This window comes from Rhea americana, unplaced genomic scaffold, assembly GCF_003343005.1.
Source record: "Rhea americana isolate MKP2758 unplaced genomic scaffold, rheAme1 scaffold_47, whole genome shotgun sequence".
In the NCBI taxonomy this organism is placed as follows: domain Eukaryota; kingdom Metazoa; phylum Chordata; class Aves; order Rheiformes; family Rheidae; genus Rhea; species Rhea americana.
In genome coordinates this window covers 3439718-3462192 of record NW_028186612.1, presented here as the reverse complement: position 1 = coordinate 3462192, position 22475 = coordinate 3439718, and the positions used below count along the sequence as shown (strand labels likewise).

At 40.0% G+C, this 22475-nt stretch overlaps 1 protein-coding gene across 2 annotated transcripts in view; it reads left to right on the top strand.

The window, feature by feature from the left end:
* Nucleotides 1–22107, top strand: part of OXSR1 (oxidative stress responsive kinase 1) — an 88792-nt gene extending 66685 nt beyond the window's left edge. Inside the window, exons 7-18 of one of the 2 annotated variants that reach the window (XM_085316477.1) lie at nt 2533–2634; nt 5121–5254; nt 7338–7386; nt 9409–9474; nt 9733–9855; nt 12393–12428; nt 14089–14244; nt 16692–16765; nt 17647–17699; nt 18765–18833; nt 19799–19863; nt 20708–22107. In XM_085316477.1, coding sequence (XP_085172603.1) covers nt 2533–2634; nt 5121–5254; nt 7338–7386; nt 9409–9474; nt 9733–9855; nt 12393–12428; nt 14089–14244; nt 16692–16765; nt 17647–17699; nt 18765–18833; nt 19799–19863; nt 20708–20782 — 1002 coding nt within the window. In that variant the 3' untranslated portion in view covers nt 20783–22107. The remainder of the gene's footprint in view (nt 1–2532; nt 2635–5120; nt 5255–7337; nt 7387–9408; nt 9475–9732; nt 9856–12392; nt 12429–14088; nt 14245–16691; nt 16766–17646; nt 17700–18764; nt 18834–19798; nt 19864–20707) is intronic. The other variant, XM_085316478.1, reaches the window with a different exon arrangement.
* The last annotated feature ends 368 nt before the right edge of the window (nt 22108–22475 follow it).

The window sequence follows — 22475 nt, the reverse complement described above, 5'->3', positions numbered from 1 at the left end:
AATCTGGGAATTCAAGGTAGTTAATTGCAGCATATCTGAGTGGGGAGTTGTTATAGTAAAATAATGTGCAGTTGAGTTTATTCAGCTTTAGTTTCTCTTGGCTTGTGAATATCCAGATTGTAAATATTCWGGAGTGCTTGCCTCCCCCTCCACCCCGCTCCTCCTCTGCTCTTTTGGCTTGCTGAAAGATGTCATGCTTCTTCCTGTTGGGTGGAGGTCTGTTGCTTTTTGTCCTCCACTACTCCTAGACTAAACTGTAGTGGGGAGCTTCGTGTGGCTGCTGATAAAGGCCACCTGCAAACTTTGTTTTAACATGAAATGCTGCTGCCTGTTGGTGAGCAAGGTCCACCAGCAAAATTGTGTTATAGTCCTAGCAAGGCATTTTGCAGCTAGCTACTGTTGCTTTGATGTTCAGCACCATATACATTTTAAAAGTTATCCCTCATAGCCTTATAAATCATTTAAGAGCAAGCCAGACTCAGGATTTGCTTTTTAGAGTATGTACCAAGCAGAAATACTGCTAACTGTGAATGTCCTTTCTTTTTTTTTTTTTTTAATTCCCTAGATACTTGAGATGAAAATATTTTGGAACAGCATTGTTTTAAACAATAAACCTGKCTTGTTACTTTTTTCTTACTGTTTGCCACAAAATATATTGAAGTTTGGGAGAAATTTGAACAAGGATTCCCCCCCACTCCTGCTTTGTGAAGAAGGGGATGTTTCCAGTGGGAAATGTTTTAAGCGTTTCCTAAGGGAGACAGTTTTTCTAGGGAATTTGCTTTTGTGAAGGCTGTGAACATTTAACTTGCTGCAAGTATTAGATGGCAAGTAGCTATTTTGGGTGCTCCTAAGAAATCTGTCAATGTATTTATATTATCTTGCTGTCTTCCAGCAGGTGTCACTCTCAGTTGTTATATCTAAAGGGAAGAAAAAAAAAAGGAGCAGCTGAGGGTTAGCTRCCTTTATGAGATATTATTGTCTCAATTTTAGCTGGTTTGCTTCAGCATAGCTAAGTTCCTTTAGCGTGCACATACATGATATCCTGGTATTCTGTTTTTTTCAAAAATATGCTCGTTTTGACTCATTTATGGAAAAAATAGATGAGGAAAAATAAATGTTATAATTTAACTGTGGATTAGTGACTAATATGTCCTAGATAAAAGTCAGAGAGAACAACTGCCGCAGAAACTGTTGAACATGCAAATTTTCATTTGCAAGCAGGACTGAATGGTTTAATAAATACTAAACAGTTAAAACACTGTTGGGGAATGGGGAATTGCACGGTGTATAAATCTACTACCAGATTATTTATAAAACTTAGAGCTTATTTCCTCCTGTACTGTGTTTTTTTCACATTCTATAAGGTATCTGTGCTTAGTTAAAATTATTTGAAATCCAGTCATAATTATGGCGTCCATAAACTGTAGCACTTCAARCACCCTTCCAAATGTTTGAGGCCTGTGAAAATGATGCCTACAAAATTTGGGAAATTAGTGGAAGATACAGGACTCTTGCTATAAGAAAWTTTAATTCAGTTATAGTATCATTATATACATTCATATGCAAAGTTGTGCAAGAAGGGGGGGTTCTTTTTGCTTCTCAAATTTCAAGACCATCTTAAAAGCAGCTTGGGCAACATTTCTGGCTTCCTCKCAGTGGGCATCTTTTTAAAGCTTGTTAATTTAGCTGGACACAGTTACACTGTTAGCTTTGCTCTGATTTGGTATTAATTTTTCTGTAGTCTAGTGAGAAGGAATACAAAGTTTTGTGTAGCTAAAGCACTTTTTTTTTTTTGTAGCTGCTCTTGAAGTTAGTACACAATGTCTTTCCCCTGCAGTTGGAGAAAGCAAATGCCAAAATATTACCTAATGATAACGAGGAAGTAACCGCCTTGGCATGTGAAATATTTTTTCATGTGCATGAGAGGAAGTAAATACTATAAATTTCCCTGAACAAGTCTGTGTTTAATGTCAGCTGGAGCAAAGAGGGGAATAATACTATGCAGACAGGAATGAGGGGCTTTTTACTGAGCTGGCGTGTAATTTCCAGTCCTGAAGATTCAGGATTGAGCGTGCTTGCAGTTGAATCGGTTACGTGGTTGACAAAGTGTAGTGAGGCATATGTCCCAAGGGGMTAACGGTCCATCTACTAACCCTGAGCATTTCAGTATGCTTGYTTAATGACTCTCTGTGTTGGTGTGGAAGTTGAAGCCTGGTTGAACCCGATGCCTTTTTATGTTCTACGCTTTGCGTGGCTTATGATACGGCAAGCCTGGCCGCACAGTCCAAGACCATAATTTTCATCAGACAATGACTTTCTAATACACTTTCTGCCTGAAGATGTAAGGAACTTGTTGGGGTGGGGGCAAGTGTTCTTTCCATCTGTGCTTAACATTAGGGTGCTGGTCTTTCCAAATCGCTCATGAGAAATGAAAGGAAGGGACAAAAGGATTTGTAACAATGAAGGCTAAAGAAAGGGGATTGTAGTGCAGGAGAGCGAAAAATGCACATGCTAACATCTACTGTTTTTCAGGTCAGAGGATATGATTTCAAGGCAGACATCTGGAGCTTTGGAATCACTGCTATCGAACTGGCTACGGGGGCAGCTCCTTACCATAAATACCCACCAATGAAGGTGAGTTGTCTTCAGATGCTTGTGCTTGAGAAATCATCAGTATACTCTGATTCTCTTGTTGAACAGTACTTGTCCTTTTTGACTTGCTCTTGTGGTTCTTAAATTTGTGTGAAGTCACCTTAAAGGGAAAAAAAATAACACCATTTAATCAGTGTTACCTTAAACAGTGCATAGTTCTTACGTAGATCCTGAGACTTGCCAGGGCCACCATTCATGAGGATGGTGCTGCATGCCTCAATTCTGAAGCCTCTGAAGGTAGCGGATCGTTCTAGGGCTATAGCTAATGATTCAGAACATCTTATCTGGTATGCAGTGATACCGGGAGAAAGACATTCCTTCTCCTGCGTTGATAATCCTCCTCAGAAATCCTGTTATCAGTTATCCCAAAAGGATTTCTTTAACACTAGTACAGTACTGTTAATCACTGAGTCCAGGTAGGGCTTTTCTGGGAAGTACCACCTCAGTACAAAATGCCATGGGAACATCAACGTTTGTATTTTATTGAAGCTGAAGTAGGGGATTATTTTTTTTTTTGGTTAAACACTGATACTTCAAAAACCTTTTTAAGTATCCTGAAATTTAGATTGCTTTTCACTAACTTTCCCTATTTCCTGATTCTTAAACCAAGAGCCTCTTCCAGTGTGTACTCCTCTTCTGGGGAGTCTGTATCTTAATTAAAAGTCTACCTTGTCAACTTGGGTCTGAAACATCCTGACTTCAAGACAGCTTTGAGATCTTTCTTAGCCCCTTATGAGATCTGATGGGGCCTTTTCTCATMAAATTTTGAACTCCTTCTGTATTTCCTACTCTCTTGAAGGCCACTTTGTTTCTACTCCTGAATTGAACAGGAAGGAGTGGAAAGCCCTTTCAGAAAACCTATAACCTTGTAGTTAGACTACTTACCTAGACTGGGGGGCTTGTGGCTTGTAACTCCCTCAATTTTAGGCTTCTCTGGAGCAAGTTTTTCTATTCTGAGTGTTTTATCTGCTAAAGTGCTGTGCAAGGTGGACATCACCTCTAGGACCTGGGTGCATCCCGGTCCATCTCTCAAATTACATTGGATTTGAGGGAGTCCAGTAGCTCCAAAGAAATGAGAACAGGGACATCTGTATATGGCTTTAAATGCCAAGACTTTGAATTAGTTTCACTATTGTAGGAACAGTATTAATTTTAAGGTTTGCTCTGTGCAGAAATTTTTGAACATTTTTGAACACCTAAGTGATTTAGAAATGCAATTAAAGATAGCAATACATCAGTGGTTTGGCAAACCAGTTAGGAGTTCAGGGAAATACTCTGCTGATTTAGGTGCCACTGTTTTCATTGGTACTCCCTTGTGTGCTCTAAGTCTTAGTAATGTTTTCCAGTAGTTTCTGCTTGCTATTCTTCTCTTACTATATTTTGAATGCATGAGTTGCAGCTTTGAATATGAAGAGCACCTACTTAGTGCTGTGTGTTGTCATGTGGCRGAGAGAATTACTAATCTCCACTTCTATCAGATATGGGTTGCAGTACTGCAAACTGCAAGAGGGCTTTTGTCTCTTATCTATTGAATGTAATTGTAGTTCACTGCAGATTAATTTTGTTATGCAGCAAAATGTCCCATCCATTAAGTGACCCTCCAAGGAGAGGAAGGAAAAAAAAGCAGGGAATCCTGTTGCAGACTGTTTAATTTCAGCTAGATTGATGGGCTGTTGCTGCCCTAAGCAATATAGCTGTTGAAAGCTATTTAAATGTGCTCTGTGCTGCTTCCTTTTCTAAAAATAGCTTTGCATCTGTAAGTAGGTGACAAGTGAAAATGGAAATGAGTAATTTTCTTCGTTTCCTTCAAAATATCTGAGTGATGCAAAGGAAATAATCAGTTTGGCTTGATGGGTGCTTGTGTCAGAAAGGATTTCACCTGCTCTTGCAGTGCTACATGAAAGAGAATCTAATTTTATTTTCTAACTAAGAAAATCTATATTTTGCTACACTTACACCTTTCCTTGCACCCAACTGACCTGGAAACACATCCCAACCTTGCATTCGGTGGCAGGCTGTGGACTGGAAGGTGTGATAGATAGCAGCAGCGCAGCCCTTTGGGTAGAGGTTAGCCTGGCTTCCTGAGAAGAGGAGGAGGAGGAGGTGGCTCTTGATCTTGTTGTCCAAGTCTTGAACCTATCAGTTGATATCAGTTGGATTGCAGAGGCATAAAGGCCTTGAAAATAGTTGTTGCCACAGGTTTAGCAAGTGTGGTAGCAAAGACCCTGTAATTGCCTTGAGGAGAAGGTAGTGAGGTGAGCTCTCACTGTTGAATGGGAGATGGCAGCCTAAACTGTAAGAAAAGCTTCAGTCTGCGTTCAAACTACGCTCAGAGAGCCACTGTAATGAAACAACCCTTACTAATTTGCCTGCTGGGTGAAAATGCTTATTTAAAATATTACATTCTCAAGATCTGCTTCTAACGAAGACCAAGAAAATCTCATTGCCAATAGATATAATACTTTTAGGTTTTAATGCTGACGCTACAAAATGATCCTCCATCTTTGGAGACTGGTGTGCAAGATAAGGAGATGCTGAAGAAGTATGGGAAGTCATTTAGGAAGATGATTTCATCGTGCCTACAGAAAGACCCTGAAAAAAGGTAAGAGTTGATTGCCAACATCAAAATAAATTTAAAATCCCCCAGCTCARCATACTCTGTAAAGCTGATGTGTGCTCTGACTCTTCAGCCTTTCAGTCACACGGAGCACAGCAGTCCTTCTGTGTGGCAGCAAAGTCTCTTGGCTGTCCTTATTTTAAGGATAAATGTCTGTCACTATGACTGGCTAGGACATGTGTCTTCCTTTTGGGTTAATGAGAATGCATCTCAGTCTGCTGCTTGTGTTGTACTGTTCTCCCTCTTGCTGCCTCCAGCAGGTGATTGCAATGTTCATGTTTTGTTTCTAATCAAAACAGCTCTGTCCTTGTAAATCAGAAATAGCATGTTGGGCAATATGTGTTTACTTGTGGACGTTCTTGAACAACCTTTTTCCAAATTTGCCAGTGCAAAGAAGGCTTTCAGTGTAGTTTTGACTTAAGTARTATCTGTTCTAAGGGGAAATTTATGAAAAATACTGGCAAATTTTACCCAACCTGTTTTCATCAATACCAGTTGCTTAAGTGACCTGATTCTGCCACCAGTCTTTCTTGCAACAGTAGCACGATTACTCAATGTTGTTAGAAATATCAGRCAGGGGGTGGTGCATATGTTGTAGTTCTGGGTTTAGCACTGTATCATTATTTTATGGCATCATTCAGAGCTGCGTGAGAGTCTAGTTGTCTATGGCACTGTTTAAAACTGTAGTGTGTAATATAGGGGAGCTCAGAAACGCTTCTGTAGTAGAGGGGCATTTGCATTTGCCAGTGCTCAGCAAAGCTGCTTGGAGGAAACGTTCACCCTGCATTAAAAATAGTGCTCCTTAAAATGCAAAGCTAAATAAGTGAGCATTTCTACAGATCGATTTTACCTTAATTTTCTTTTTTTCCTTGATAAGCAAGCTAGTTCTGGAAAGAGAAAAGTCCCTTCATAAAATACTAATAATGAAGACATTTTTCAGTTCCCTCTTGTGACAGATCCTGGAACAAAGGCTTCTCACGCACAGTGAGATGGGATCTCTCTCTTCTAACAAGCTTTGCATTTGAAATACTTAATGAATCCAGTTAAGTGCTTGATAAATGCTGATAGCAAGGTTTTTTCCCCCCAGCTTGATACTCTCTCTCTCATTTTTTAAAACATGTCCTATCCCTGCAGGATAGAATGTGTGCTGATGAAAATTAAACATAGCATATTCAATCACTGCATGTCCCTTCTCTCTTCTCAAGCACCAGTAACATTTACTGTAATAATCCTGACTGAGGGCAAGAGGTCTACCCATAAAAGGCAACTTGCAGAATGAGGTATACACATGTGGGTGTAGGTGTATGAGTTGCCAGAGAGAATGAGAAGTTAGTGCAATTACATTTCATCGTTTCCTTGCTAAAGGATGGATGACTTTGTTAGCATGGTCTGAGGTGAAATAAATCCTGTAATGAATAGCCTTTGTAAGTCACTAATCACATTTTGTCACTATTTAAGCACAGTTCACAGCAGAAGAAATGCTATGAGCTTCTTCATATAGGCCTGGGACTTTAGAAAGCTCCTTCTAAATTGACCAAGGGGTATCTGTCTTTCTTAGTATTTAACAAGTCCAACTTAAAGGGAAACATAATTTAGATTTACTCCTTTTCTACTAGACAAAGGTTGATTATTGCATTTACATTTAGTAGAGTGAATTACATATATGTGACGAAGTGTATCTGAACTAGCTTTTAGTTGCGCGCTGCTAGTACTGCACTGTTACCGTAGTTGATAGTCCTTCACTTGAGTTCTCAGCAAGTTGTTTCTGTGATCCTCGTGCAGGCTCTAAAAGATTTGAATTCAACATTGAAATGAGAACCTCCCTCACCCCCAAATTATTCACTGCTTTTTAACAGAACTGGCTTTGATTGGACTGYGTTGTTGTTTAAAAGACCAGTGGTAGAAAAATACTTGGAATACATTGACTGGTTTTAGGGGATGTGTGCAGGAGAAGGTGATGCTCGTATGAGATTGGTCATGTTATTTGCAAGCTGCAGCAGCCTGGAAGACTGTTGCATTGAAAGGCARTGTTTATAACTGTTTTCTCTGCCTCTGTTTTTGTTGACAGACCTACAGCAGCTGAACTATTAAGACACAAATTTTTCACAAAAGCAAAGGTAAGAAAACACTTCCTAAAYTGATCTGTGCAGAGGCAGTGGGGAGGACTTACCCAAAGCATAAGTATGGTGAAAGTTTTACTGGCATGASTGTAGGATGGCAGTTCTGTTTAGGGCCAGCATAGCTATTGAATRGGTCATTGTGAATGGGTAGAAAATAATACATCTATTCTGTATTTACTTGTGTGTACTGCTATTAAAAGAAATTATCTAGAAATTCTTGAGCATTTAAATGTCTTTCAGTGGGTTTGGGGGTTTTATCTTCTCTTGTAATGGTGCCGTTCTGGCTGCATGTCTAACCATGCAGGTCTCTGTGGCAGTAAATGTAACTTGTATTTTAGAAACCTCTATAATCAGTCTCTATGCCAAGCAATGAAYAGAGCCCACTGTGTGGGGGCTTGCTTAATGCTTTTTCACCCTGTGCTGCCTCATGGAAAGTGAAGATCCTATGCTACAAAGCAGCAGAAAACTTCTGTTTCTAGCCTTGATAGATTGCAGTGAGCTGGCAACAAACAGCGTTTACGTGCTTACTGCCTGGAGCTTAATGTGTGAGGTTTTGTGGGGGGAGATGAACAGAAATAGTCAAGGGAAGAATTTATATTCACATGGGAATGAGGAAGCGTGGTTACTTATTTTTTTTTTTTTGTCTGTAGCATGCTTGTGATCTTAAAATAAGTAAGTTTTACAGTAGTACACAGGTTAAATTGTCAAAAAGATACCTGATACTAGGGATGGTACAATAGCTTTACCAATTAATGAAAGTARTTTTCAGCTCACAGATTAAGATGTTTAAATGAAAGTGCCCATATCCAGGCATCTATATAGGAGCTGGGTGTCCTATTAAAGTTGACAGAGGATCTAATAAATGCAACCAAGGAAGTCTTGAATGCGATCCAGTTTACTGAATGTAGCAGTTTGCTTTAGGGCAAATTTAATTGCTGTCTGGGCTCTTGATGGTATTAACTAGGTTTTCATTGACCTTAATGGGATTTTAGGGAACTGAACTGTCCACATCCGTACACCGCACACATGTGAATGCGTGCGTGGYGTTCGAGGTGACAAGGAGATGGCTTACGCATTGCTGACCTTTCTCCGTTTGGCTGGTACTAGTTTCAGTTCATGTTACACTTCACAGTGTATAAAATCTCCTTTGTGCTTTCATTAAACTGCTGCAGAGTAACATATTAGCATATGTGGCAATAGAAAATTAACATAATGATAAATGAGGCAATACTTAAACCAGCACCTCAAGCAAAAACGTATGCCAGTGAACACTAAGTGTTAAATTGCTTTCAGCTTCAGCTGCTGCCAGGCTGACAGCTGTAATTTGAAGACAGAAGAGTCGGACTTTAATATGTTCATATTAAACTACATATAAATACAGTCTATATTGTATAAAAGTACGTTTTATTTATGCTGAAAGGCATATAGCAGAATACGATAGCGTGTGTCTTGCGGCTTGCCATCCGAAGCTCAGGGAACCATCGAGGGGAAGTTGCGGGAGAGGGCCCGGCAGCGGGGCTTTCCAGCCGCCGCTGGACGTTTCTCAAGCCACGCTGTAACTCTGCCTGCCCCAGTTTCCAGGTCTTGTTGCTCCTGTGAGCTGGCGGTTCCTGCATCCTGCTCCCCTCTTCACTTTGGCAAAAGTGGCTCGATCCAGGTGTTGCAGTAGCTGCAAATGGAAGAATGCCAAGTGTCTCACTAAGATATCAGATACCGTGGTATCATAAATCCAGCAATGTTCTGCAGTAAAACAGATACAACTTCTTGTCAGTTCCATATCACTTTATGGAGGAAAAATGCAATCATTAGCTTAAAAACTACTTGGAAGGAAACATAAACTGTTGCCTAAAGGAAGAAGGGAGTGCATTTCCTTTTACAGCTCAGTTATTTGCTTWAAAAAAGGCATGCAACACTTCAGTTTGAAAATAGTTTTGAAACAGCTTTAATTTCTTAAGTGCTTCTGATAATGAAAAAAGCATTTTCAGCAATGCAGATGTTTGGTGTTTTTTCCTTTTGCAGAATAAAGAATTTTTACAAGAGAAGATGTTGCAGAGAGCACCAACAATCACTGAAAGATCCAAAAAGGTACTGAAAAATCTCATGGGCTTTTTAGGTGTTACAGTTGTACTACTTTCTATGCTTGTGTTCATATTTTTAATGAGCAGGATAGTAATGCGGTATTTTCTAGATACAGACTTAAACATCCTAATAAAATCTTCAACATGCTGGTAGACTGAGTAAAATCTGAAGATGCTCTTGTGCTATTTTTCCTTTTTTTTTAAAAAAAAAAAAGAAGAAAAATGTTGGAATGTCATGTAGCCATTCTATCTTTGTGCTGAGTAGGTCCGGCGAGTCCCAGGTTCCAGTGGGCGCCTTCATAAGACTGAAGATGGTGGCTGGGAATGGAGCGATGATGAACTAGATGAAGAAAGTGAGGAAGGCAGAGCAGCAATTTCACAGCTCAGGGTTGGTTCTCAAGCTCGGTGATAGCTCTTTTGTTTTCTAACTGCAGTATATCTAAGCATCCCTGGGAAGCTTGGGGCCTTATTTTCAGTATGGTTTGCAGTAAGTTTTGATGACCCCTTCTCTGAAGAGTTTGCAGCTGAACCAGGGAAAGCAGGCTGAATGTTGATGAGCGCCTATTGAACTCTTTTCTGTAGTTATTCTGGGACATAGCTGGTCTCAGTCAGGGATATTGAGTGTAATTGGAAACACGAATTCAAATTATCTGCTCCCAGTTCAGAATACTACTAATTCACTTGAGCAAGGATGTTCTGTTGGTTTTAGGGGGCTTGATGATGTTTGAGATGCTTTCCTCTGGAAGTATCAGGAGAGGTTTTGTCCTACTGCCATCTCCAGGATGGAGGTGAAATCGATGGGACCTATSCTTGCAGCTGAAATCTGAAACAGATAAGGCCTAGTTCTGTGCGGTCAGCTACCCTGAAATCTAGTAGTCCTAGTAGAAAATGTTAAGGTGCTCTTGTAGCTGTAGCACTTTAACGAAGGACAAATGTTGGAACAGTAGATCTCAGTTCAGTTACCTAAATGTAGATTTATATTGYATCCCATGCAGATGTGACACAAATCTTTGGGATACCTTTGTCTTTATGGGGGCCAAGTAGGGTGCCAGGACACCTTAGACCTAACTGCGTATCTCTGTTTAGGTAGTCAAATTCTGCCCGAGATATCTTTTTTCTGCACTGTTTTGAGTCATTTTCTTCAACCAGAATGCTAAAAGATAGGAATGCCTGTGCACCTAGAGCATTTTGATCCCTTATAGAGCAGTCTTAATACTTATTGAGCTTTTTTGCTCTCTGCATTTGAAGTTTTGAATTCACATTACAGCAACTGCTGTAGGTGCAATTGAAAAAACTGTAAATCAYTCATCTTCCATTATGCAGTAAATCTGTGTAATAGCACAGTGTGTCTTGTTTTCCTGGTTCTTTACATCATCTGATAACACAGGCAAAAGAACTAGTATATTTAAACACATACCCAGGTTGTCATATTTGTGCCTTAATTAGGTAAACCTCTTAATGTTTGTCTTGTTCCCCTTCTGTCCRTTCGCTTTTTTTAGTTTAACTCTACTTGCCACGTATCTGAGTCAGCTGTTAACCGTGGGGCAGGACCAGTGTTCCCGTACTTGTCTGTACACTGCCTAGCACACTGTGATCTTTCAGACAATCTTCCCTTAAATTATTCCTTGAGGCGTCCGGGTGCTCTTGGATATGAGTTTTGTGAACAGCGCTGAAGCTGTGGCCTGCAGATGCAGAGTGTCTCTGGGAGCAACGCCATGCTTTTCATCTTRCCTAGTAACTGTCAAGTGAAGGTTTAACGCATCGGGATGGATTTTGGGCTTTACCTTTCCAGCTGCATGACTCTCTTTCCTGACACTCTCTGTACTTAGTGGAGGAACTGTTCCTTCCCTTCCTGTGCAGAGAGTTTTTCACAACTTGTTTTTATGGGAATAAGACCTCTCTTTCRTGGGAGACCTCTGGATAATATGTTACAAATTGACCTGATCTGCGCCAGTTAAGTTAGTGGGATGATGAAAGTGTTGTTCTTCTGTGAAACTCATGTTGTCCTAGACCTGTCTTTTAGACTACTGTGTAGAGAAGGAACTTTTTTTTTTTGTTAATCCCAGCATAGACCAAGCCTTCACACTTGTTCATCTCTATGCTGTAATCAGAACTCTTGGAAGTCAAAACTACAGACTCTTAATTGCAGAGTTTTTCAGTAATCCTTTCCAGTGATCCTGGCAATCACTTCTAGCTCATRTGAAGTAACTAATGCATGTTATCTTTGTTTTGCTGATAAGCAAAGATTGCTGATACTGTTTTGACTGCACTTTCCCCTCTATTCCCCTGATAATCTTTTATGTTGCACTGCTGAACTTGTGTACAGCTGTTGATTTTCTGCTTTCTAATGGAAAGCATAGCATAATACAGAGTTGAAGGGCAGGAAAAGCAGGCAAGGAGTATTTTCTGTAAAGTAGCGCATGTACAGCTAATTTTTAAGCTTTAGTATGGTTTAAGCAAGTTGGTTTGCAAAMTGGTCTCCTAGGTGTATGAAAAGAATTTGGTTTCCAGTTAAATTCTGCAAGGCAGATTTGTGCTGCTTATTTTCTATAAGAGTTAAGTAGCTTAAAATGAATTTTACTATCTCAGCGCGCTTAAATCCAAGCAATGTAATCTGATCTACATGGTCTTCAAGAGTACTTGATTTCACTATCAGTTAACAGTTATAGCAGCGTGTAAATTGTATGCTACTGCACTGATGCAAACTACAAGTCCTGGAACATGACATTATGTTTCTKGGTATTATGATATGATTAAGTTGCCAACAAATCATGTGGCTTCACTTTTTTATACATCTTAATTGGTGTACACAACTTAAACAGTTGCRTTGACTTTATATGTTCAGTATTGTTTTGACAAGTCCTTGCTCGTCAATCAGGTTCACTTTTGTCYGTGCAATGACAACTTTTTTCTTCTGTTTTTTAGTCTCCCAGAGTGAAAGAATCTGTACAGAATTCTGAGGTAAGTTATAACTGCAAATGGCTTCCCGAAATGATGACTCCTGGTCGTTGCTATTGTCACAAGGATCTGTTTTTATTAGCCTTTGAAAACAATACTGTGTGAACTAGAGGCTAGTTTTTAGCTTAGCTCTGCTTGAAAGCCTCCCTAGAAAATGAATCATTGGCTGTTTCATGCCAAGAGGTTTTTCTAAGTAACTTTGGGGAATATTTTTTGAACTTTACATGCAATGGCAAAAGTCTGTGTTATAAAATAATCAGTCCCAAGAACAATCTGAACAAAATAAGAGTCTCCTGATTTCCTTTAAAAAAACAAAACAAACCCTTTGAAATGCCTGTTTTGCTTAGTCTAATATACTGGTTTGAACCTAAGGCTGGGTTGACTTGTACTACTACAGACTTGAACCAAGTCTGTAGTAGTACATGTAGCAAACAAAGTTTTGATTGCATTTTATAATCTTCCCTTCAGCCCTAGAACTGGCCTGTATTTTTTACATTAGGAATAGTGGTATATCTTATGTTTCAGTGATAGAGGCTGTTTATTTTACAGAGACTGTGCTATCTTTCCTTTCCATATCTGTGTGGAGAGGTAAATAGAGCCATCTCCTAGAAATCAGTTTTGAGTTAGGCTGTCCTGTTCAAACTTCATCCATTTCCAACGATTCATTGATTATAAAAGCAGATCTCAAGCCTACAATCAGTTTGGTTCTGTAACTTTGAATAAGCTCTGAATTGAAAGAAAAAAATGAAAAATAGAATCTCTCTGGGATGAGCTTCCATATTGTGATGTATCCCTTAACATATTGTAATGTGAAGGACTAATGTTTCAGATTTTCAGCTTCCAGAGTGAGATATTTTTTCCTATTGTTTAGTGCAAGTTGGAAGGCATACTGAACAAGTGCTGTCAAACTCTCAGTTCTTTGGCTGCCATGACAAAATCAATTAACTTTGAAAAACTCAAGATGGAAATAAGATTTAGCTTTCATTCAGCTCTTTTCTCCTGTACCCCARGTTAATTGTGTATACTTTTTTTTGCAAGGGACTAAGTCTAGACCTAAGCAAACTTGTCTTGTTTTTTGGAGAACTCATATTCTATCTGAATGACTTTTCAATTAAATATCCAGAGTGCTTTGACTGACATTTGTTTGAAAACAGATAAAATGTCAACTAATATTTTTATGCTTTGCTATGCTGTGTTCTCCGAATGGAACTTCAGATCAAAGCAGAGTGGTTTGAATGTGTGGCTACATGGAAATATCAATAGGACTCAGATTTTGAGAAACAGGAAACTACAGAATATAGCACCCTTCCAAGTTAGTGTATGGTCTGCGTACATCCAGCCTTGCTAGCTACAACGTGKTTTTTTTATTTGTTTGTTTGATTGGGTTTTTTTGGTCAAGATCTACAGTCATGCTGCTGTGGTGGTTTCTTGTCCTTCCTTACTGGTGAGCAAAACTGAAAGTTCAGGGCAGAAGGGGCCCTTAGGCATTAGAAAACACTGAAACTCTTGAACACCAGCTTGGGATTAGTCTTAGTCTTTTGGAGGCTGAGGAATGCCTTTGGCACTGCAGTTAGTTTTAAGTGATTTATTTGGCTAACAGGTACTTTGTGGAAAGCAGATGCTTGAGTCTGAAGTCAAATTCTTTTTCTGATTTTGTTTGCAGCTGTTCCCATCAGCTGAGCCCCAAGGTCCTTCACTCAATATTCCAGTACAGACATCTACTCAACTACCTCAGGCAGCAGGGCAAGTACCTGCACAACCTCAAGCTGCTGCCCCTGCACCTAGTCAGGCTCCTACAGCAACAGCAGCAGCAGCCATGGTAAGATTAGAAACTCTTCCTGCCAGGTTTCAATCTTGCACTTCACCTTTCTGTTCAAGACTATTATGTAAAGATGGACTAAAACCATGAAAGCTGCTTGTCTGGAGTTGTATTAGTGTTGCTGATTACATAGGTGTGGCGGAGCTGGTGGCTTGTAAAAGGATGATGGACAATGTGGACTCAACTTCTTTCATTCTTGTTCTGTGGGTGAGCAGTGACTCTTTCAGCTTTTCAGGGATTGTACGCTACCTGACTTTAGGCAAGAATAAAGACAAGAAAAAGGGGAATCTCATTGGAATGTSAGCTGCTTGTTTCTGATGTCTTAGGTGAAGTGTTTACAGACAGGGTCTGACTGTGCCTCTTGGCACCAGAGTCTACCAGAGAAAAGCATGGGGAGAAAAGTGAGAGGAAGAAACTGGAAGATGCCAGTTCTTCAAACTTCAGCAGAGATAGAGGAGGCCTGGATTAAAACTGTCTTTCTAGTTGTTAAAAATCACAGATAAACTCCATCTTTGGGAAACTCTGAACCTGATGCTATTCTAAACACTTCCATTTCAGGTGGAGAGGGGAGAATGAACCTTTAAGGGGAAATACAGGGAACATAAAAGCTTGACAGGTTCCTCTTTAATTTTTATTTGTGTCATCTTAAAAGCATAGGGTATGGATCAAATAAGCAGGCTTATTCAGAAAAGAACTCCTGACTTGTATTAAAGGTAGAAAAATGGCCAAACCAAATCATTACTAAAATACTTGGAATATGTCTTGAGGCTGGATAAAGTAAAGCACAGCAGAGTTTGCCAGACTCCTGAATGATGGTACCCCTTTATAAAAGGCACTAATGTTCATACTTGTTGGTGGGCGAGGCAGTTGCTGTTGGACGGGGTCAAGCTGGTATGATCCWTTGGCAGGCCAAGGGCAAGAGGCTTGGCAGTGATGGTCAGAAAATTAACTCTTGGACCTGCTCCTTCCTAGAAGCATTTCATAATTTTTGTTTTAAAGAAAGTTATGTATATCACTTCACTGCAGTCAGCTCATGTTCCTGTTTACAAAAYCATTATAGACAGCACATTAGTCCTTAAACAAAAATAATGGAGTTGGAGACTGACATATTCTTGGCTATTTTAAGCTGGCTTTAATGCTTAAATCATACCCTTTCAAATCTTTTGAAATAGGGCCAGTGATTTAATCCCTGAATTTTATGCAACAGTGAAGTAGCAGTGAAGGCCAGGAATTTCAGTTCAGTAAATTAGCATAGCAGTGTGGCCTCAATGGAAATGATGGAAGTGTTTTGATTTGCACTAGTAGGATATCTTGCTCCCTGCCACTGGTGCCCACTACCTTATTTATTGGTGGTCTATCCTAAGGTGAACTGCGCACCTCTGTGTCAATGTGGTGCTCTTTATAGCTTTCCTCTGGTTCTTGTAGCTTGATTGATTACTGTTCTGCAGATCTCTGGGCTTTCCTGCAGGCCCTTGTTTGTTTTCACTGGCCTGGTAATGCTTTTTGCTTTAATTTAAACAAGACCAGTCAGTAGCCCTGTGCTGATTCATTAGCACATGAGCAGCAACAGGTGAAGTGAAAGGGGTTAATTTTTCTTTCATGAAAAAAAACTAAGTGATCCAGATAATGTTTTTTTTCTTTTTTTTTAAAAAAAGGTAAGATTTCCAGGCTGTCCAGTTACTGCAGATTTAAAACCTCTAGATCAGCATGTGCAGTACAGATGATTTGATGTCTCTTCCATTTTGCAAACGTTTTTTTTCTGTGTGGGGAGTCTGATTAACAATTAGCCCTTTCCTGAAAGCATCACAAACACTATAAAGATGGAAACCTCCTGGATCTTTCTTACTGGAAAGCTCTTGCTGTAAACAATATAAAATACTTGGACTACAGATGCCAATAATTAATGGGAAGTAATTCAGAAGGTAAACAGGCAGCTATAAAATCACTACTAGATGCTCTTAAAAAAAACAAAAGCCTGTGATTTCACTAAAATTAATGAGAGTATATGCTAATCTACTGGTTAATTTTTTCCCTAGGTGCTCTTCACATTTCTATGAGATTTCCAAAACCAGATGTTTAGGGCAAGGATTAAAACACAGAATGTCTTGAAATGGTTGAGTTCCCTCAAACCTTATTTTTTTTGAGGCAAAGCAAGCAGTTTCTTTATACTTAACACCACCTCTTCTGGTGTCGTGCTGGTTTGGCATTTCTCAAAGTCAAATACTTTTTTTTCTTTAAAAATGAGTGCAGAGAGAACTACAATTCAAGGATAAAGTTCACCTGTTTGAATACCAGTATGTCTTGTTTTTCACAGTAGTATCATAATTTTCCAGTAATGTGTGAAACTTCTGTGATACTTTGTATTTAGAGTTGCTTAAGGTTATTTCTAGTTTTAGATTTGAGAAARGGAAATTAACTTTCTTTAAAATAATCTAATCCTGTTGCAGGCCCCACCTGCCCCTGCTGCAGCCTCGGTACAAGAAGATACGAAGGTCCCCATCAGCCTTGTACTAAGGTTAAGGTAAGGATACACAAGACTGACCTGTTCTGTGAAAGTGAGCCTTTGTAGAGAAGGCCACTTGAAGATTTTGTAGCACATCTTGCCATCTGTCCTTTTAATAAAAAGGATGATGGTCATATATTTTTTTTGTCATCTCAGATTTTGTCCAGTYTCCCAAAGCTGGGACCCAGAAAAGTAGTTTTTATCTGACCTATTTCTCCAGTTTGGCAAGAACTGCAGATAGAGATTTGAAGTGTCCTAAAATGTGATGGGGTGGGTAGGAAGGAATTAGCCAAGTTCCCTAAAAAGGATTAAGGATCTTGACCTTTTGCATCATCTGGCTATTCAGGCACAACTTTATACACTTGGGCCAGTTCAAARTGAAGAGCTTTGACCCAACTCAAGGCATGGATTCTGGTTTATGTCCTGAGGAATATGGAGAGAAAAGATTGTACGTGGTCTCTACCGTCATTATGCACATTGACCTTTCCGATTTAAGGACTCTGCCTCTTATCTCCTTAACCATCTTAGTAGACATGGGACTGGGACTCCTGAGCATCATCTCCTAGTCATTCCTGGACACTYACCTGTAGAGTGAGTTAGTGCTTCCTTCTTCCAAAGGATGTGCTCCAAGGGTAAATCTGACAGCTTTGAGTTGTAGAGACAGTGGAACGATGTGCCCTTAAGCAAGTACTGTGCTTCAGCCTACTAAAGCTCTGTTGGATTGACAGGCAAATCGTTGAGGAGAGCTGCCAGGTCAAAGGTTTCTGCCCATTGAAGGGGAAGGATGTAGCGAATTCAGTTCTCCTCACAGACTCGCTCTTCAATGACAGTGCTCTCATTGGGACACTGATCAGTGAAATGGAACAACCTCTTTTATATAAATTTTTTTCTTTCCACAGGAATTCGAAAAAAGAACTCAATGATATTCGTTTTGAATTTACCCCAGGGAGAGGTGAGCTGGTGTGGAATGCCAGAGCGTGCAGGTGGTTTTGGTGAAGGGAGACCTTTCATTTGCTGTTGTGCAGATGTGTGTATGGAAACACTGTAAGAGGGCCTGTCCACAGTGTGCTTGCTCGCTTCCTAAAGGCCTTACAATTTCTAGATCTTGCCTTATGGTTAGGCTGATCAGGAGCACTTGAAGCTCGTGCTTGGAGCATTAAGAGACCCCTTTTGTAAAACTGTCATGGCTATAACTAAGGTACACCCTTTGAACTCCAGCTCAGTTTTGACACACAGTTCAAAGCTGTYTCACTGCAGTGCTTTTTAAGCTGCAGTCTAGTTGGCATAAAGAGGAAGGAAAGTATGTGAGGGTCTCCTCCCTTGCCCTCTGTGGCTTTTGTCCTGTCTTGGGAAGGGTAGCTCAAAGGTGAAAGACTGAAGAACCTTTCAGTTCAGATATTGCAGTTTGCAGGGCTGATGCCCTCCACCTGGAAGATCTGTTTCCTCACAGGGTCACTGAACTGCAACAGAGTAGCTAACACAAATGGTACCCCCCTCTTGCATTGCTGAAAAGATATGCAAGTTTGGAACTTAAGTTAGATATTTGACTCGCAACAGGTAGTCCTTTAGGCTGCCTCACTATACAGTCAAGGAGGAATGCATCTTCAGTTCATTTAGGCATCTGCCTTGAGTTGAGTGAAGGAAGTCCCTTCTCCGTTGACTTCAAAGAAACATGAGCACCTGATGTCTTTAAGAAAGCCAAAGACTCTGCCCATACAAAGTATAGAGTAGCCTAGGTATTTATAGATACAAGAGTAGAAAACAGGTCTGGAATTATACTCTTCTGTGACTCTTTGATACCTTTTTAGATCAGTAGAGACAGACTTATTTTTAGTCAATATTAGAAAAATGAAGTTTGAAAAGAAGGATTGCAACCAGTGTACACCCTAATGTCTGTCTCGTGTAAACTTAATATTCTTGCTGTTCAGTTGATAAAGGCTTAGGTTTGTGTGATACCATAATCAGCTGGACAATTTTCTATTATGTAGTGACAAGCTYTTTTGTTTCTCCCCAACAGATACTGCTGATGGTGTATCCCAAGAACTCATTTCAGCAGGTCTTGTTGATGGCAGAGATCTGGTAATAGGTAATTACCTATTATTTTTCTTCTCTAACCACTTTAGTCATTTTTGCATGTTTAAAATGACCTGATTTGTGGGTACTAGGACAGTTCACTGTGGCCTTAGTTCTCGAGCCCAATTACTCTACAAAACTGCCGTTAATTCCAGTAGCAGTTCTGTACCAGTATGTGTGGGTCCCCCAGTCCGTATGAATATCATCTGGTTGGAAACATTATGAGGAAAATGTTCCTTGTAATGCAAAAATGAAGCCTAATCAATGCATATGTCTTCTCTTTGAGCTGAAATCCTTAGCTTTTTCTGCCTGACAATATTAGTTAAATTGACCTTCATTTGACATATATGCACTGCCAAATTACTGCASAAGCCTGTAGTGCTTACACATTCTGTGCAAGAGAGGTCTGGGACTGGAATCAGCCAGGCTTTTTATTTTAAGTGTTGGAACTCATTGGTAGGGCTAAGGAAGGAAGKGTGCTCTGCATGTGATACAGTGCAGCAGCACATGCTGCTGCCTTAGGCCAACTACAAGCACATTTGAATAGCTAGATGAGTACCTCCAGCAAGTTTGCTAACTAAATACATCCTTTTAGGTAACAGGTGAGGCTTTTAAGCTGTCAATAATGCCTGTATATTTCAACTACAGCAAGCAAAACTGTTTCTAAGATGCTGACCCCAACATCTGGAGATGCTACTAGTGCAAAATTAACTGAGTTTCCAGGTGCAGTTGGGCTTTTCCAGGAAAACTTTACTTTTGAAAAGTAACCACAGTAACAAGTTTCAGCATTTTTAGTTTAAATCTTTAGATTAAGCAGACTTAGTCTAATTGAGACCAAACTTTTTTTTTTCCTTAGCCCTGTATTCTTAAATGTTCTAAATTTGCTGAGTTGTAGAAAGAGACCTTAATGCGTTTGGGATGTTTTTTTCTCTGGCCTGTCCTAATGTTTGCGCATTCTTTGTGTGTGTGTGATTTCAGTTGCAGCTAATTTGCAGAAAATTGTGGAAGAGCCCCAAGCAAACAGATCCGTCACTTTCAAACTGGTATTTATTCCTGTTCCCTAATAGAACAAGTCACTTGTGCAAATAAAACATTGCATATAGATGCCTATAATGTTGACTGTAGGCATCTAATGTATGCACTCTGAATCCTCCCTTCTTTCCCAAAGGTCCCCACTGGTCTTCTGACAGTAGGCAATGCAGATTCCTAGCTTGTGTCCTCTGAGCTGCACCTGGGTTAAATAACTGAGATGATGTGCTAACCTAGACATTCCCTTGTCCTAGCTAAAAGCATATTAAAATGTTACAGAAGTGTATTTTTTGTGCTTGGAGCGTATGCTTGTCCCAAAAGGGTAGAAATGCTTCAAGGCAGGTAAGTGGACAAAGAAATGCCACTGAATCCTTTCTTGGAGGAAGAAGATTGGGAGGGTCTGGATATCACGTCTTTGAGAGGAAATGGAAGAAAGGCTAGGTAGGAATGACAGTAGCAGACGAATCCTTCGGAGGCAGTGAAAGTGAATGTTAATTATAGTGGCAAAGCAAAGCTATAACCAATTTATTGATAGGTAAATGAATGTGCGCCACTATAATTTTTGACCATTTCTGTAGGTTAGGAGAGTTTTTGTTTCACCCAGAGTACTGCACATAGCCCTAGTTGGAGCAGGCATTGGCAAAACTTCAGTCCCAGCCCTTCCTAGCTAAAAAAAATAATAATAAAACCACAATTTTAACTTTGGATACTGCCACCTGCTGAGTACAGTGCAAAGTTGTCCTGTAACTGCTCCCTCTCCAGACTGTATCTGATGCACRTTGTTGATGCATAACATAGTTCGCATTGGAAGATGCATCATGGATGTTGCTATTTGGATCTCTGTTCATTGTGTTACAGGCGTCTGGTGTTGAAGGCTCGGATATTCCTGATGATGGCAAACTTATAGGATTTGCACAGCTCAGCATCAGCTAAACAATGGTCCCAGGAGATGTTTCCCAACTGAGAACCCACATGTGCATATTTGTAATGCTTCTGTTAGCCTAAAAAAACCACTACTGCCAAAGAATTGAACTACAGCCCCCTTCCTAGAAGCTTTAACGATGTTTCCTTAATAGGATCACAAACCTTCCTGAAATTACCGATGGCGTTTACACCTTTTGTAAACAACTCTCATGTTTTTGTATCTGTCATCTCAGACATGCAGATCCAACGCATCATTGCCTGCATGATCATTTCTTTATTGCCTTACTTTAAAGAAAAATACTACTGAGTACGAAGCAGGGGGTTCCACTGCTCTGGTGATCTTGCCTAARTGTTTGCTTACATGTGGTTTCATTTTTTTTCACTTGCTATTTTTGCACAAGTTTTAATACTGAACAGATCTTTTTTGTTCTTCACCTGTTTCTCCTTCCGTCTGAAACACCAATGTGTACATGGTCACTTGGAGTACTGAGTCACTTGGAGTACTGAGAAATCTGCTTCTCTTCAGCTATGTTTTTAAAACTCCGCTGGTTTGAGTGCGTGCGTCGGAGAAAGAAAGCCAAGTCTTAATCTACAGAAGGGAGCGCATTCTTCCCGTATGTTTGAGTTTTTGAGAAGTTCCTCGATTTTGAGGTGTTGGAAGTCAGCTTTCATTTGTAAACTGCCTTAATTTTTTTTTTTTTTTTTTTTACCATTTTGGTTCTCTCCACATGAGTGCCGGGGATGGCATGAGGGCTGAACCTTTTAATTTACGTTAAGTAATCCTTCCTCAGAAAATGTCTTTCATTATGCATCCTTAGATGTAGTCTCTTAAAGCAGAAGAATAATGCATTTCTGTTTGGAAACGGATTTCAGATGATCCACAAACTATCGATGGTCAGAGGGTGATGAATTCTGTGTCACTCAGCGTTTGGAAAACATGCACTTCAAATTGTCCTTGAAACCCGGTCTGTGATGCCTGGCTGTGCAAATCCTCCCTGATGTATTCCCAAGTCCTTTGCACACTGGTACACGTGGAACCATCCCTGTTGTGTTTTACAGCAATAAAGAATCGCCGGTAGAGCGGTATACTAGGCAAGCGAGCGCCGAACTGTCCCTGCTGCACTACTCGCTTGGGTTGTCTGCCTTCTCTTCGATCCAGGCCTCGACATTTGATCAGGATGTCACTGCAACCATGTAACTCACGTTTAGGTGTTGTTTCTATGTGGTGTTTCCTTTGAATTTCTACATGAATAATATAAATTATACTTTGTGTTTGATAAGAGACACTTGTAATGCAATATGTGAATAATAAATGGTGTTGATTATTTTTTTTCCTACTGTTTCACAGTTGGCCTTTGTARTTGCTCTTGGCTCCGAAATGTTTTCTACAYGGAAATTGTAAGCCTGTAATTTWACACACGGATGGAAACGTGTTTGTTTTCCGTCAGCCACAAACAATGCAGAAACAGAGCGTTAAGCCGGAACGACTGGGTTCGGTTGGGGCTTTTTTATTTGCAAGTCTTCTGAAGAAGAGTCTGTGTTTCTCTATGTTCTCTACAGGCAGCTGTGGGAGCTTCCTGAGTTGTGCATGTTGTTTTTCTACTGCCCTTGTTTCTTTAGCCTGTAGGTGACTACTGGGGAGGTCCCGGTGGGTGCTGCCAGCTGGTCACAACGCCACCGCTAGTGAGCGTGAAGGGAAGGG